At 27.4% G+C, this 18,525-nt stretch overlaps 3 protein-coding genes across 3 annotated transcripts in view; all 3 read right to left on the bottom strand.

The window, feature by feature from the left end:
* LOC112454277 overlaps positions 1 to 3,004 on the bottom strand; it is a 10,310-nt gene extending 7,306 nt beyond the window's left edge. Inside the window, exons 1-4 of the mRNA XM_025015573.1 lie at positions 2,984 to 3,004; positions 1,251 to 1,512; positions 558 to 680; positions 194 to 284 (exon numbers count right to left, since the gene is read on the bottom strand). Coding sequence (XP_024871341.1) covers positions 194 to 284; positions 558 to 680; positions 1,251 to 1,351 — 315 coding nt within the window. The 5' untranslated portion in view covers positions 1,352 to 1,512; positions 2,984 to 3,004. The remainder of the gene's footprint in view (positions 1 to 193; positions 285 to 557; positions 681 to 1,250; positions 1,513 to 2,983) is intronic.
* Positions 3,005 to 6,497: 3,493 nt separating this feature from the next.
* On the bottom strand, positions 6,498 to 10,314 carry LOC112454276. The gene is made up of 9 exons (XM_025015572.1): positions 10,169 to 10,314; positions 9,828 to 9,944; positions 9,300 to 9,417; positions 8,955 to 9,216; positions 8,679 to 8,798; positions 8,029 to 8,119; positions 7,630 to 7,775; positions 7,061 to 7,193; positions 6,498 to 6,599 (listed from the first exon to the last, which is right to left on the bottom strand). The coding sequence occupies exons 1-9, from the start codon at positions 10,310 to 10,312 to the stop codon at positions 6,546 to 6,548; spliced, it is 1,185 nt and encodes a 394-aa protein (XP_024871340.1). The 5' UTR covers positions 10,313 to 10,314; the 3' UTR covers positions 6,498 to 6,545.
* A 5,046-nt stretch (positions 10,315 to 15,360) lies between these two features.
* Positions 15,361 to 18,515, bottom strand: LOC112454279. The gene is made up of 8 exons (XM_025015575.1): positions 18,439 to 18,515; positions 18,148 to 18,267; positions 17,762 to 17,879; positions 17,169 to 17,430; positions 16,946 to 17,059; positions 15,941 to 16,300; positions 15,553 to 15,685; positions 15,361 to 15,480 (listed from the first exon to the last, which is right to left on the bottom strand). Exons 2-6 carry the CDS (start codon positions 18,211 to 18,213, stop codon positions 16,174 to 16,176), a joined length of 687 nt encoding a protein of 228 aa, XP_024871343.1. The 5' UTR covers positions 18,214 to 18,267; positions 18,439 to 18,515; the 3' UTR covers positions 15,361 to 15,480; positions 15,553 to 15,685; positions 15,941 to 16,173.
* Positions 18,516 to 18,525: the final 10 nt, after the last annotated feature.

An 18,525-nucleotide genomic window follows, 5' to 3' on the forward strand; every position in this document is an offset into this window, starting at 1 on the left:
AGTGCAGGAATCTCAAACTTTCTGCCCTTGTAGTGTAATATACTATTTCCATCACTATTCGAGATAGCTACAAGCAACAGCGCACCATTCATATAAAAAAAGCTGATGTTTTTAAATATATTACGTATTTTTGGGATATTTGTAAAACCATAATAAAATAAAATGTTATCCTTTATATGTAACAATTACTCACGTTAAATAAATTGATGCTTGCCGAAAACACACCGATCACAAATAAGAATAAATATGTTCGTCCAAAACTTACTTTCAGTAATTCAGAAAATCTTATAGAATAAAACGTTTTATGTTATTATTCTTTCAACAGATCAGTTAAAATGCATAAATTTTTTAAAACATTATTTTAAAATTTAGTTTAAAATAATTTTGTTTTTATGTATGCGAAATCATATTCAGACTACAATTTCAAATAAATATTGTATTGATCGATATATCACACTTCTAGAAGAATACTGTCACAAACTCGCGATATGAATAATAATCATTTTTAAACTCTTAACATCTTCATAATTTAATAACTCATAGTTTAAAATACTAACTCGATCGCTCTTCTATGGAAGTCCACCGCAGCGATTATTCTGTTACGAGATATGGCATATTTCTTAGTTACACACATCTCTCTCTGCAGATTAATTCCGCTTAATATATTCTTCATACGATAACTTAAAGAGAAAGATTCAAGTGTTAAATGTTAAATGAATAGTATAGGAATTTAATGTACGTGTTAAAATTGTAAATGTATTTATTAATATAAAATATGTAGATAATTAATGAAAATATATATAATTATTAATAATACTCTGAAGATATTGGATCCTATTAAATGTTAATTGCACATTATAAATATATGTAAATAATAGAAACAAATGGAATAAGATTTTAAATAAAAATTCAAATTTAACAGACGATTAATCTAATCTCTAATCTAAGCAAATAAATACAACAAAAATACAATGTATTTTAGATAAATATCATCATCATAAAAAATATGCTATCTATTTGAGCAAAAAGAGGAAAGAATATTAATTAAAAAAGTACAGTGTACATACATCATAAATTTAAAAATACGGATAAATTGAAGAAACAAAATTTCTTTAAAAAACTGATAAAAGCAACAAAAAGAGAAGAGAATACTAATTAAAAAATACAGCTATTAAATTTAATAAAATAACAAATAAATAAAGAAACAAAATTATTTTAAAAATAAAACTAATACGAGGTAAGTGATTTACCTAGCTATTTTAAATAATCCGAAAGCGTGTAATGCGTTTGCTAATGAGAACGATTCAGTAGCTATACCACTGGTCGCTAAAAAAAGTACTCCAATAGACATATGTATTGTTATAACATAAAAGTATTTCTGCTGATCAATAAGATATTCCACTGGAAGTATGAGTTCGCGCGGACGAGATTCATTCAAAGGTATTGCAACATCGAGCAAGATTGAGATATGTTGTAAAAAGATGAGGAAGAAAATTGTGGTATAAACCAGTACTGAAATGAATAAAGTATCATTAATATAATTACGTAATATTTTCTTTTATATAAATAAATTTTAGAATTATTTGTTATATCAGTTATATATACTATAAATATAATAAAAATAAATTTTATGATTAAAATTAAAATCTGTATTTTATATTTAATACGAATAATACGTAATCTCTGTCTTAAAAACAAAAAAATTGTTGTTTACATGTAAGACATGTAAGACATATTGTCGGATGAACTATATGAAAGATGTGTGTGTATGTGTATATATTGTACTAGATTTTTCGCCCACGCAAAGCGCAGGCTCAAAATCTATTCCCCTCTCCCCAAACTCACTCATTAATTAGGAGCACCAACAGAACTCCATAAAACCCAATTTTCAACCCCATAATAGCCATTTCCATAAAATTAGTAATCTTTTGGTACCAATTTCATCAAAATCATCAACAAAAAATTAGAAAAATTTTGGCACTGGTTTCAAGAAAATCGATCCATTAATACAAAATTATCCATTAATGAAAAGTTAAACTTATCCTCCAAAAACTAAAACAAAATTTGGTACTGGTTTCAAGAAAATGGGTTAATTAATACTTATTATTTCTCGAAATTTGAATAATTTCCAAACTGGTTTCCAAAAAATCGGTAACAAAAAATTATCCATAAAAAAATTCAGTTTGATACCTCAAAGTTTGCGGAAATTGGAACAATCACGTACATTTTTTTTAAACAGAAATTGGCAACCCTTTCAATATTAACAATTTTTCTAATTTTATTACATTCATTAGTTCTTTCTACCCCTATTTCATATATAATTGTTTAAGATTTGAACAATTATTTCCCAAAAAATTTGAAAAATTTTGGAACCGGCGGTTTCCAAAAAATCGGTAACAAAAAATTATACACTTTATGGCAATCCCCGAAAAATTCCACTCCTACTTCATATATAATTCTTTAAGATTCGGTCCATTAACAAATGAGTTCGCGGACAGACAAACAGTCGGGTTTTATATTATAGTAGTTTTCATAACCGATTTTTATGAAACCGGTTTCCAAAAAATCGGTAACAAAAAAGTAAAAATAAAAATAAAAATAAAAATTATTTAAAAAATTTAGCTTAATATCTCAAAATTTGCAAAAATTAGAGTAATCACGTACATTTTTTAAAACAAAAATTTTAAACCTCTTTATTATTAGCAATTTTTCTAATTTTATTACATTCTTTAAATGAAAACATAAATTATCATTTGTTGTAGATTTAATATCTATATATTGAGCAACAAATACATTTTTAATTAATTTCAACTTTTTTTCAGATGTAGAAATTTATATGTTCACACACATATATGCACAATATAAAGGTACAATTATGAAGAATGATTTTCTTATTTTTAAATTGCGTTTTAATAATTTAGCATCGATAATCATAAACAATTGTTTTATCGTAAGCTATAGTATTTATATATTTAGTATTTACTTATTATAAATATTGTAAATAATTTTCCGAGACTTCCCTGTTTATTTATTATCTCGATTTCTCGATTATCTTTCAAAGCATCCCAGTTATTTCGAACTCGTTCCCGGAATTCTTTAATCTATACTAATAAGTATAGTAAGTATTATTGTTATATAATATTCCATTAAATTAAATTGGTGTTGGACTTACATTTTTTAAGACGGCATAAAATGTTACATATTTTATAGAACATATTAAGAAAAGGATGTGATAAGAAAGTACATCTAGTAAAAGATCAAAGCTATATTCTGAGACAAATAATTTTAGCGGCTGAAAAGATTATGGTACATAATGACTGAAATAATATGATATTACAAAGTATAATATAAGAAAAAACACAATATAAATACTAAAATATTTGATAACATAAAAAAATGTTATATACGTACATTCATATCAGTATATTACTAGAGTAAAATATTATATGAGAGGGGACTTATAGATATGTCATAAAATTGTCTAATTAAAAATGCAAATTAAATAATTATACAGATACCTGAGTACTTGTAAACGATATCATTATTAATAAAGATAGTATAAAACGAAAATATCTGATTTTGAAATCATCATATGGCCAAAGACCAATTGTTGATAGCAAAATTCGATTCAGTTTATAATATCGCTCTTCAGGAAACTCCATTTCAGACAACAGTTCAAACATTACTGTGAGCATATAGACAGTACTGTCCATAAAAACTTTTCTCTCTCTTACATCAATTTTTATAATTACTTTTTTTCGTTTCTTGGCACTTTTTGTAACGCACGTCTACTGTATGTGTTATTCAGATAGAAGATATATATTTAAAGTTAGAAATTCTTAAAATGCGCTTATGTGTATCTATGCAAATGGAGATAAGATAATAAGAAGAAGCAAGAAAATGCGCAACTCTAGAGAGCGACTATAATCTACTTATAGACATGCCTATTAAGGATAATGATGATAAGTAATAAATTGTCATAATTTTTTATGCGATAGATATGAATATTTTCTGTATTTCTTGTTTCTTAGGCGCAAGCGCAACACACAATGTACTATTGCTTTAGCGAAGCAGATAGGGAAAGATGTACTGTGATACTTGGGTTGAAGTATCCCGTGTTTGTGAATTATCTTACAATTAGATCGAATAATTTGTAACGTAAAATTTGTTACAGTGTCATCACCGGATTCTTCAGATCTCATTATCAGTACAATTGTAAAACAAAAGTATCAAAATTATAATCAATAAGATGGAAGCTTGCAATATACAAAATGTCAAGTTTTTTTAAATTTTACTTCTTCTTTATGAATGTATATCAATATAATATACATTTTTATAAAATTCTTTTATTAGTATACATTTTTTAAATAATGATATGTCAGGTTGATATTGATTAATTTGTACTTCTCGTGGTATTTTTGGTATTATCGTTGAACAGTGTAGAAAGAGCGCTATCTCTCTCTCTCTCTCTCTTTTTCTTCCCTAACATTAAACCGAATGCGCATACATAACCAAATACTCTAATTATTTTATAATTATAAACACGTGACAATATTAATGTTATGAGCACAATACATTTACATGCTTTTTATATAATATTATATGTATATACACAGGGAGTGGGACAATTTAAAGTATCACAAGCTATTATCTCTGAAAGTGTTAGTTCATTGGAAAAATGTACGTTTCAGATAAAAGTTGGAGGGTTCAAAGAGAGTCAATAGACGATTGTCCCTACTGGACCCAACACGGACCCCCCAGACCCAAAACCTAATAAAATCGTCTATTGACCCTCTTTGAACCCTCCAACTTTTATCTAAAACATTTTTCCAATAAACTAATACTTTCAGAGATAACAGCTTGTAACACTTTGAATGCCCCATCCAGCATCCTGTATACATATACATACATATATATTATATATATTTTATGTACATTATTTTTCTATTTAATATTTGTTACAATAATTTACCTATTACTGAAAATATTAACTGCTAATTTTTATATACCTAAAATAGTTATTATGTAATGAATCATCCCAAATTTGCATATTTTCGAATTATTTCGAGTTCATCCATATCTTTCAAAGTATTCCAATCATTTTGGACCCATTCCATGGCCTCTTTATCTAATGATTATAGATTGATTTTTACCAATCATGAAACAAGAAATGAGGAATGAAAAAGTTCTTAGTATAAGTATTATACCATGTCTTCTTGCGTTGTAATTATCTTCGTAATTTATACTTTTTTAAAGAAGCATAAAACAATGATTGAATAAAATCTATATGTCAAATAAGGGGCTATTGTGGCATAAGTTGATAAAAATCATGGATTTTTCGAAGAAGTATATGACTAAATGAAAAGTTTAACTGTAATTGTAAAGAACCTTGTAAGAAATAGATAAATCGATTTTAATTAAGGCTTTTTCAATGCATATATACATATATTTTAGCATTTCGAGAAAGAAACATATGTATATATTCGATTTGTGTACATTTATCCTGATCGTGCGATATTACGACGATATATGGAAACATAAAGCTAGATAATATTAACATTTTAACTCATCGTTTAAATATTCTCAGGTAGCAGAGTGACGTCAAATGACGTATTAATAACGTCTTAATGACGTCTCTAACGTCAATAAAACGTCATTAAGATGTCTTTACACGTCATCTTGCTACCTGGGTTGTTTCATCATACGGCCACAAACCAATTAATAACAAAAGCATATGCGATTGAGGATGTAATGCTTCCATTGAAATCTATTTTCGACAACGGCCAAAACTGTTCTGAGGGAAAATGTGAAAAGAGATATGAATAGAAAACTGCACAATAAACTCTCTAATATTACGGTTTAAATTCACATATATCAGGGTATAAATAAATTAAGAACAGATTAATGCTTATGCCCTTAATCTTTATAGGACCGGACCCTTTTTTGGACGATCTTTTTAGTTTTAGTGCTAGAACATTTTTGTCCTTGTCAGTGAGTTAAACTATACGAAAAGGACGGCGTCACTCCAACGCCTAATATTAGGCTTCTGGTCCCGAAGAGGGAGGTTAATAGATAAATAAAATACTGATAAGTAAAATTAAGTAATGTTTTTGTCTAAAAGATTTATAATTTGATAAAGTAATGTACATTTATCAATCAATATTTAATTATAAAAAGATCAAAATTATTAGCACATATTACGGACAATGTTAAACAAATATTATAAAGTTAATAATATTATAATTGTATTATTTTTACTATTAGTCGTAGATAAATAAAAAAAAATAGATCATTATAAATCATTATAAATTTTAATCAATTAACAATAATATAATACAAATAAGTAAGAAAAATGAAGATAATTGATATGGAATTAATTATTTATTATTAATTATTACGTTTTTGTCACATTTTTCACTATTATTAAAGTTTAACAAATTTAAATAATGAAAATGATTTGTGAGTATTTCATTATATTATTATTTTTTCTATTACTTCAGAGTTGACTACAACTTATGTTATAAAAAAATTTTTTTTTAATAGCATTATTTCTGTACTGACCAGAGTACCGTAAAATACGACAGAGTCGTGCTCATAAGCTGAAATTAAAAATTTATGTTATGGAAAGGAAGTTATACAATATAATAAGTAAAACAGAACTATATGAATCTTATAATTAATTGTAAGAGAAAATGCTCTTTTCGGTCAAGCTGGATTTGAAAAGTTTAGTCGAATTAGAAAATTTCAGACAGAAATATCTATTATTATTAGATTACCAAGATCAAGCCCGACTGAAAAAAGCATCATCTCTAATTAATTGTAAGAGAATTATATATCGGCAATTTTTATTTAACTTTTTAGCGATGGTATGAATTATTAAAGATTAATTCATATAAAATGCGTATAAAAAAAAAGAAGATAATTATGAATATTAATTGCAAGTGAATTTTAAACACATAAAATACATTTAAAAAATGAATAAGTTAAAAGCTTTGTAGGTATTAAAACTTGACTATCTCTAAACGAGTTAAATATTTTGCTTTACTGGCGTTGCATTTACCGTTGCAAAGCCTTCTAATGATGGAACAAACATTCCGCCCACGACCATCTTGCAACTTCTCATACTTCTTTGCATTATAATTGGCAATAATTTTTGTGCTTGTAAAGGTGCGCCTTGCCATCGTATGACGTATCTAAAAGTTTATTTGGATATTAGTTTTCATCATTTATGACTATATCTCATACTATTAGTACAATATGGAATTATTTTGAGCGCTTCTCTTTTGCTTTTATATTTACATATATATAAAAAACATATATAACATCTATAGAAAGCATATCTTAAAGACTCAATCACAATAACTGCATGGTATTAACCATGTTATAAATTTGGTATCAATATATTACAGGAAGAGATAATAATAATTAACAATCAAAATATTGTTTAATTATTATTGTTAGTGCTATTGAATAGGTAAATGTATTTTAGTCATTATTTAATCATGTATATTATAATATTCGGCAAGAAATGGAAATGTAAAAAAATCTGTTTATTGTAGATATTTTTTTCAAAATTTAAAAAAATTTTTAGAATTCTGAAATATATTCGAACACATTATGTATACTTACGTGTTCTGAAAAATACCAGCGCTGTGATCTATTAAAATTTGACCAACGTAGTTACCCAAGAACAAGTACAAAATGTGACCAAAGGTAAATAAAATTAATGTTACGATTTCATCAATTTTCTTTACATACAGAACTGCTTGAAAAAGCTAAAAAAAGTATGAGCAATGAATTGAACAACTTTAGAAATAAATATTAGCCATATAACATATGTTAATAAAAGATTCTTATAGAAAATAACATGTGTTTTTCAATTGTATGATTGAATATTATACTTTCATGCATGCACGCACACACATTTGTATATACATATCTAGAAACGCGCGCGCCCTGTCTAATTAACAACGCTTTAAGAAAAACTTGTTATTTGAAAATATAATTAAAAGAATAGGTATTACTCACACAGAAAAGATGAATAATTAGAGATGTAATACCGATTATAAGAAGAATGCTGTATGATATCGCCAGAGTAGACCACAGGGATTCGGAAAACCTTGAAGAAAGAGAAACTATTGCATCGATTATTGCATCATCGTTGCAATTGTCGCGTGCTATATACTCTCCTTACTCTGCGCGATTTTTGAGAGATTTTCGGATCTACACTCTCAGAAAAGAATTCTAGATACAATACTATTAGGATCGAAATAGGGCCAATCATATTTAGTATTGAAAGAAGAATATTTTAATCTTAAATAAAGGAATTCTTAAATTAGACTTCTAGAAAAAAGAATATTTTAATCTTAAATAGAGATATTCTTAAATCTAGAATAAAATAATCTTGATGCTATCCCTCTAATTTTCTCAGAATTATTCTAGATTCAAGAATTCCTCTATTTAAGATTAAAATATTCTTCTTTTAATACTAAATATGATTGGCCTTATTTCGATCCTAATAGTATTGTATCTAGAATTCTTTTCTGAGAGTGTAACGATATAAATATCAATTCTCATAGAGACTCAATAGTTCGATATATTAATCGATCAATCAAATATCTTTCTGTTTACTATATACTTTACTCCGTTTTACTATAAACAAATTGCATTATACCGACTCGAGAGCTCTTTTGTGAATGCGTATAGCTTCAATTATCCTTTTGCAAATGATGATTGGTTGTTTTTCAGATGTGTAACCTTGTAAAAACTTATCATTGAATGCTTGATCCATCCGATAACTGCATAAATAACGATTGTACGTTGTAAAATTGATAGCGTATCAATTATAATTAAAGAACTCAAAGAACTCAAAATAAAATAAAAAATATCGAATGGCATAACAAAAATAAAATCAAACAATCTACATTATACAGAATCTTTTTTTATTTTATTACCTGGCAATTTGAAACATTGCGCAAGCATGTTGTACGTATGTTACGTACAACGATTCAGTGCCTATCAAAGTAGTGATTATTATGCCTATTGTAATGTCTAGTTGTAATAAAATTGCATAAAAAAACTTTTGCTGATCGACAAAGAACTCTCCCGGAAATATGAATTGTCGTTGACGCGAGATGTTCAATGGCGCAATGATGTCGAGGATGTTTGGTATCAACGGCACGAAAAGATAAATTAACACACCCACAAAACCCAGTACTGAAATTACGAAAGAGCGTACTTTCAATACAATTATATGTTACGATTATTTAAAAAGTTACATATATGTATCTCTTTCTTACTTGTCAAACTCAAAGTGCACATACTTCCAATGTAAGTGTACTTTTCTATGATCTCTAATTCTTTTTTATCTTTAAGCATATTCCAATCTTCTTCTACATGATCCATGAGATATCTTATCTGTTCACAAAGAATTATAAAATGAGGAAGCTTAAATGTACAGGCAAAGTTAATCGTTTTTTGTAACAAATGTTAACATATGTTTTCAAATTTATATATAGATCTGTTACATATTATAAAAAATGAAAAAGAAATTTGTAAATTTGTATTGTGCGTTTTCATATCGCATAAATACAAAACCTAAATAGACGAAGAAATATAGTTGATAAGACTATCACACATAGCAGATTAGCAGAATAGAACGTACATTACCATGTAGAGTGGATCAATATTTAATAAACAATTTTATGTATCCTATGATAAAATCAGCAAAGCGCTTGTTTATTTTAATGACATCTTTTAATAGGATATTTTAAAATAAAAAAGGTGAACAATATAAATATACGGATGGCAATGTATTGTTGACTCACCTTTCTAGCGACAATACAAAACGTTTGATATTTTATTATATAAATGAAGCAAATTATGATAGGAGAGAGAACTTTTAGCATGACATCATTTTGTTTTAATGACATCAATTTCGCAATCTATAAAACCATGAATTTCGATAACTCAATATATCACTCAATATATCACTCAATATATCACTTATCACAAGTTATTAATTTTTGAAGCAAGCAAATCTTGCGTTTATAGTATTAACGGGATAATAATTTCTTGCATAAAAGCTATAATGTATTATGAGTAAATGACACAGAGCATGTTTAACATGTGATAACACTTTTTGTAAAGTTTAGGATAATATTCTTACCTCGCAAATCGTCGTGATTATTACAATAATGTTACAAAGTATTATTTGACAGTACTTGTAGATTGAACGCTCATACGGCCATAAGCCAACTGATAACAAGAGACGTCGATTGAGTTTATAGTATCCATCCCCGACGAAGTTCATCTTCCCGCGGCTGTCACAATACTTCTGCGCTGAGAAACGAAGAGTTACCTCCCTCTACCACTATTTTCCATATTTGTTGAACCTATCGTATTTTTCGCTATATTACATCTCGCTTGTCTATGAAATAAGTGCGAAGAATAAGTACTGCAATTTATACACATATATAAGTTTAATACAATTTAGTAATTTATAAAATTATCAGCGTATTAGAAAAACACGCGCATTTCACATATCATGTCTATAATATTCACATAAAACGCGCGAAGATAACACGTGGAGAAAAATTAGTAATCTGCGCAATTATAATGCAAGCCCCTTTCTTCAGAGGGATAATTTTCTTATACCAGATACCTACATTTCTTTTTTATAGGAGATACATTCCTTTTCATTGATCGTCAAACCATGAGTGGTAGTGTTTCGTGTTGAAGTAAACAGTTTTAGTATATTAGCTTGTTGTTTGAAAACTTTAGAAACACGAAATACATTTGAATGTATTTAATCCTAGCTCGCTACACTCTCCTCTCAGAAAAGATTTCTAGATACAATACTATTAGGATCGAAATAGGGCCAATCATATTTAGTATTGAAAGAAGAATATTTTAATCTTAAATAGAGGAATTCTTAAATCTAGAATAATTCTGAGAAAATTAGAGGGATAGCATCAAGATTATTTTATTCTAGATTTAAGAATTCCTCTATTTAAGATTAAAATATTCTTCTTTCAATACTAAATATGATTGCCCCTATTTCGATCCTAATAGTATTGTATCTAGAAATTTTTTCTGAGTGGTCCAGTGGACTACTTCTCGGTTTTCTATTATAGTTTTCACATAATAATTTTCTAGTTTCCTTATGATAAGTTCAGTTTAAAGTTAATAATTTTCTTGACCTGATATTATCGTAAACATTTTATTCAGACTGTATTTCCAATTTCTACAGTACAAGCTTAAAAATATTAATTAGAATGAAAATGACAATATGACAAAGTCGAGTGGTCTCACGGACCGAAGTGTGGCGAAATAAGAACTTGAAAATAAGTGTGGCTATAGCTGTAGGATTAAATCTCTTAAAATACATTTATTTCATATATCTTTTTAAAATATGATATACATGACATTAAGGTAAAGAGGATAAACAGAGATTATGTTTTTTTACAGTTTGAAAGTATTCATACAGTGTAAAATATAATTATGAATATACCTGAGACGCTTTCAATATTTATTTAATAATCTAATAATCTAAAGATTAATTTAAAGAAGATAAAACATTGTTTCACGTTATTAGTATTTCAGCTTTACTTATTAATGTCATCGCTGCATTGACTATATAAACTCATAAAATAAAGTAAGAATGTGCTCTTGACTAGAATTTTTATTCTTTAGCATATCCGATGCACAATCATACTTTATTTCTAAATAATAATATTAAATATCGACACTTATAAAATTGACATTTAATTGATATCTTTCTTCTTTTTTCAAATATATATTTGTTTTCAAATATATGTTGTTTATGTAGATGATATCTGTTAATTAAGAAATTTTTTATTTTACTTCATTATTAGATATATATTTAAATATATAATTTGATATTCCTATTGCTAATCTTTATTATGAGAGGTGTTTTTCACTACCAAATATAATAGTACCATAAATAAATACAATAAATTATATTCATTGCTTAATTTTTCTGTGAGCATTCGATTCTAATTGTTCGTATAGTATTTTACATTCAAAACAAGACCTCTGTATTTTCGTTCAGTGTTTCATATGCTATATTTGTAACGATAAAAGACATAATTATAAACATAAAAAATATTCAACTAAAAATTAATGACTTTTTTCTTTTTAAAATTTATTAAGCATATGTATTCTGACATCTCACGAAGACTCATTGTGAATCTTATCCATGAAAAAAAACCATGTCAAAATTTTTTTAAAATTATATACGACAGATGTAATGATAAAACTTTTGCGCGAAAAAGTAATAAAAATATTGCATATTATGTAAGTCAGTTACTCCAATGGGTAAACAGTACAGTGCGACGCGGCGTCGCGTCGACGCCGATATCGCGACGCAGCGCGGGCGCAATAGCGTGCAAGGGTCTCCATTTGCGACGTTTCCCTCAATACAGTATGAACCGTCATGCGAAGAACACTTCGCTCGTATAGTATATTTTCTTCATCGCCGCGAAACATCGTGTCTCCGTAGCATTAGTGATATTAAACGGTGTATCCGTGAATTTCTGTCTGCTCGTGAAGCGCTGTGTGCTATTAATAAATTGTGATGTGTGTGATGTGCACTTTCTTAATTTCTAATGAAATTTTCGATAAATCGTGCACAAAACAATAATACACTTAAAATAACTATAACTGCACTTTAATATGCAGATAAGCAGAATAAGAGACATGAGATATACCAAGGTAAAAATACAAGTGATATGTATAATATTTAAATAAGAATTCTTTTGCACAACTCTACTCTGTAAAATTTTCTATAAACAAAATTATTTTTCTTTCTTTCTTCATAATTACATCTTTGGCGTAAAATTCAATTGATATATTTGCTGTTAATAACGTTAGTAGCGTTTTAACTATAATATAGAAAACGTAAAAAGTAGGATATAAAATAAATTTTATAAAAATCTTAAATCTTCCTGAAATCTTCGCGTATACTATTTTGTTACAAATTATTTATATTAAAAATAAAATAAAATTACATATATATCTACATATGTATATGTACACACATATCCATGTATACATATATACATAAGAAAATTTACTTAATGACCTAAAATTACTCGTAAACTAATATAACTTGACATAGAACTTTTATTGTAAATATCTTATTAGTAAATATAAATTTTTTAGACCATATATCGCTTAATATTTTTTCATTTTGTATTTAATTCAATTTCCATATAAACGATATAAGATGGTCCATTAAAAAAATTTAAGATAATCTTCAAAATTCGATATATGTATAAAAAGGCAAGAAAAAAGGCGAAAACATTATAATGCATATCCTTTTACGCCAAGTATAACTTTTGTTCTAAACATTTCCCAAATACAAAAAATAGTTTGCAAATAATTTCAGGTTATCAAATAAGATAAATTGTCGTGTATCTATAAGTATTAATTATATGTGATTTGTTCAATATCTTAATCAGTTATGAAGAAACAAAAATACAGCCGTACATTTTACTTTTAAAATATTTTGTTTAAATATGAACAACGATATGAGAATGTCCATGAAAAGTACACTTTTTGAAGATTTAAATTATTCCAAAAAATAATTAAAAATAAAAGGATCTGTTTTACAGTATTGTGATAGTTTCCAGTGAAGTTTAGTAAAACTCTTTCGGGTTAGTCACGCTTTGCGTGATAACTTTTAACTATCCTTCCCTAAATAATTATATATTTCGACTTTCCCTCCGTCAAATTGTCCTTATACTTTTGCCATCATTATAAAATTACAGTGTATGAATGAAAAGGTAGTATTTAGATATCGATGCCATATGCAATATAAAAAAAGGGATGACGAACTTATTGATCGGAGTTTATGGCATAAAAGTATAAAATATAATGGTAATTATTCTAATATGTTGCTAACGGGATACTAATAACGTTTGTGATAAACGTATTTTATTCTGCATTAATGAATTGTTTCATAATTACTAATACGGTCTTCATATTCATAATACAATTTTCGATTATATCTATATATTACTAGGACTTGCTGTCTGTTTTGCTCTTAACGTACTGAATATATCATAGTGAGGTAAGACAACGTTAAACTCGCCATCTAAAAGACATAATTATATCATAACATTAAAATCTAAATTAAATTATAAATTTAAATTATTTCAACTAGTTTTTATACCATTTTTGCATAGTTATATTATTTTCATTAATGCTATTATAATGATATTATATATTTATTGTCTTTTAATTATAATTATTCGAATCTGTAACGGTAGAAAAACCTATCATTACCGAAGCGAAACCTTCCAGCGATACCATAATTACACCACCACCAATATTGACCACGTAAGCCTTCATTGTTCTTTGCAGTATAAACACAAACAGTTTTTGAATATGCTTAATGCTGTATACTAGGTACATATACCGGGTATATCATATCTACGTGCATAATTGCATATGAGAATGCATCCCATTGTTGAATTCTATTCATTATTTCCTTTATCTAGTAATATTAGTGATAATTAAACGTGAACGTCAATATTACATTTTAATTTCGATTAAGTAATTTTTTTTTAAATAAGTAAGATAATTTAGTAATTTAGATTAAATTTTCCATATACATACTCTATCAATACTAATAATGTAGCTAAAAAACTTGAAGGCAGAAATGAGACTAGGGATACAGTATAATACGTTAGATAGTACACAAATCGGTCGAAATCATGAATCGCGCTGTGAAATTTGGTTAGTTGCCAAAGAAGAAATTTTATTACACACCAATGATTGATTTTTCAATTCAAAGAAAATATATCAAATCACTATTACAATTATCTATCATATAGAATCATCTTTTCAAATGTTAGTTAACAACGATGTGTGAACAAAGTTACCTGAGTAATACAACCAGACACAAAGATGAAAGCCGTGAATACTCTGTAAATATGTATATAATTATATTGGAGGAAGTATTAAACGTGAATATTCAGTTAAAATATCCGCACCGTAAAAGAAAAGTTACATTAGAATGAGGTGTGTATAATAGTTAATATTGTGATATATTTAATGAATCATAAAAAGTATTTTATTTATTGCTAATTATAATACACATGTTTTATTTATCAGATTTATTATCAGTTAGGAGCTAATATTATATTTATATCGAAATATATATGATTGTTAATGCTGGAGAAGCGAGATAAAATATAGCCCAAAAAATATGTCTTATATAAATAATCTATGATGCAATAGCAATAAATTCAAAAAGTGAAGAAGCGCACTGCATTGTTGTTTCAAAATTAATTTTATTAATAAATATGCAAAGAAGGGTACATGTATTACGCATACGCATTCTAAACCTGTGAATCGGATTCTTTAAACCTGACTATTATCCTTTTCGTAGCTTTCTTTGTGTGTTCCCATGGATTGAAGGACCATAACGTAGGATACAGACATACTTATGAGCTGTAGTAAGTATTAAAAATCTTTTTCTCTTATGGAATTGATCAAAATAAAATTGCCCGTAATATTCCTTACCGTAGCAAAACCTTCTAACGACGCATCAAATAAACCTCCAGCTGTTAAAGAGCTCTTTCTGTTACTTCTTTGCATTATAAGTAGTATAAACTTTTGCATACATAATGGCGCAGCATACCACTGTGCATTATATCTGTTGATACATATACAGATATACATATACATCACTTAATATTAATTAATCTATTTGATTAAATAAAGTCATTAAATGATATCAAATAAACTTCTTGATTTTTATCAAGTTTTGAATTTGCAAATTATATTTAGCGAGATAAAAAATTACATATTCTGAATTATTCACATATTACAGCAGGAATTACAGTCGCCAAATTGTATTGTAAACAAATTAAAAATAGTATAAAATTGGAAAAATGTGTTTAATACTTACGTTGCTTGACAAATGCCAGTACTGTCGTCTATAATGTTCTGTCCAACATAATTTGCCACAAATAAATAATATAAGTGTATAAGTATAATGATACAGCACACCAATATGTCAATTTTTTCCAGGGATAATACTGCATTAATAAACTTGAATCGAACATTATTAATTACATATCCTTTGTATAGTTTCATATTTGTATATCATTATATTAATTAACCTTCTTCGAATAAATGATATTATGTTCTTTTCGCAATACCTGCATTTAAGCTTACATTAAAGAAACTGAGACTCGTCGAAGCCAGACCAAATCCTATTAACACGAAATACAATGTCGCAAAACTGTTCGTCAAAATATTGGCCAAACTTTAACAGCAAAATGTGTATTTAATATCATAATTCACTAATTAATCAATTCAATAATATTTAAGTCTTTGCGCTCAGCCTTTTCTGCGAGGATTTTTAGACATATTCAATTGTAAGAAAAACGGAAGTTTATTAGATTCTGCTGTTTTTAACTTTGTTTATAAGATGCGTTATCTTTTATGTGAACACAAATTTATATTTGTATGGCGATCATAACACAGAAAAATGTGCACTGCTCTAATAAGCCGAAGATCCGAGTTCAAATCCAATCAAAAATCGTCTATTTTCATTCGATCGCTATATATACCTCTCGGAAAAGAGTGGCAACCCACCGAGAGTATAATATCTCTTGCCAAGAGTATCCTATCCCTCTATATTTGAGGCTTCCTGATCCTCCAGGTTGGAAGTTGGGCGCTAGGTTAACAACCTGTCCAGTTAAAAAAATTATCGTTAAGAAACCAGAAGAGAGGCCTCGGGTTTAATGAAGGCCAAACTTCAGAAGGCCGGCTCGATCTTGAGCTGTAGTGCCATTGAAGAAGAAGAAGAAGAAGATATTAATATTTGTAATACATCGTGACAATAATTTTGTTTTATCCAGGCAAAATAGGTTTCGAGTGCAAAGGAATGATATACATTAATACTAACTCCACAGCTCTACGATGAACGTATACAGCGTGAATTAGTTTGTTGTAAAGTATGTGTTGTTTAATGTCCTTTGGCATTAGTTGTACATTTTCAAATATGTGTTCTATTCGATGGCTATGAAAATAATATACGATGGATCTAAACTTGTTCTTATATTGGTTTTTCATTTAAGTAAATCAATGAAACTTGTGATATTTAGATATAAAATAACTGTTGTTTTTACCTGGCGATTTTAAACATAGCGCATGCGTGCAACACGTACGCTATGAGTATTGTCGCATAAGCCACTATTGTCATCGATCCAGCATATTGATTTAAGACAATATGTGTCAAAATAGGAAAAAAGTATGTTTCTTCGTCGACAAAGTATTCCACATTAATTACCAATTGTCGCGGTCGCGATTCATTCATTGGTACGATCACATCGAGTATAAGAGGTAGACAAATTATTGTTAACAATATCAATAAACTGCTAGTAATCAAGCCTGAAGCAAGTGAATTATGCCACGTATTTGACGTAGTATGAAAAACAATGCATATTTTTTATATTTTATTAAAGAAGTACTAGTACAGAGAAAAAAATTATACAATATGTATTAGTAATTTAATTGTATTTGTATCAATTGAAGTGTGTTATTGTTTTAAAACATTTTATATAACTTTTGTAAAAGATTTTGGTTAAATATTATAATATAGAAATTTGCATGAATATAACGTGTAAATGCATATAAAATGTATTAAAATTCATCTAAAAATAATATATCATAAAAAAAGAAATTGATTGATATACGATTGACATTTGATTTTATATCTTACACGTAAAGCAGATCGTATATAATTTTGCATTGTCAGCATATCTTCGTATCACTTCCAATTCCGACTGAGCCTTTAACATATTCCAATCATATCGAACTCTATCGAAGATATATTTGATCTACGATCATAAATAAAGTATCTTATTCGGTAATTCTTTTTTGGTATTACATGTCTTTTTATTATTTTTATGTTATTACAATGGTTCTTTAATATATGTCAAATAATTACATATAAATGGTAAATAACGTATATATAAATATAATGTTATATTTATATAAAGTTATTTAAATCAGAAAATGAAAAAAATAATATAGATAAAAAATATTTTTGCAACAAAAAATCTTACAAGAACACATCAAATGCATCAAAACCAAGTGAATACTTACGTTATCGCTGAGAAGAAGACATGCGTTATATTTTATAATATAAACACAGTTTATAATAATAAACATAAAAATTTTGGCAATACAATTGCTGCTGTGCTGTTTTACAAGAAATGTATTGCACTGAAAGCAGTAGCCTTATTGAACGATTATAGCAAAAATGTGAATAAACATTATTTTACATAAAAATAAATCCATTTCATATTATAGGCAAAATTGTCAATATTTGTATTACATTTGACATAAACTTTTATTTAAATAAATAAAATACATGTGAAATGAAAAACCTAATACCTGGCATACTAGAAAGGATATGAATAACGTTTGGAAAAAGATTATTTGAGTTTTCTTCAACGTTGAAACTTGATAAGGCCAAAGACC

Source organism: Temnothorax curvispinosus, unplaced genomic scaffold (genome assembly GCF_003070985.1).
Source record: "Temnothorax curvispinosus isolate PA1 unplaced genomic scaffold, ASM307098v1 QBEX01004937.1, whole genome shotgun sequence".
Classification (NCBI taxonomy): Eukaryota; Metazoa; Arthropoda; class Insecta; order Hymenoptera; family Formicidae; genus Temnothorax; species Temnothorax curvispinosus.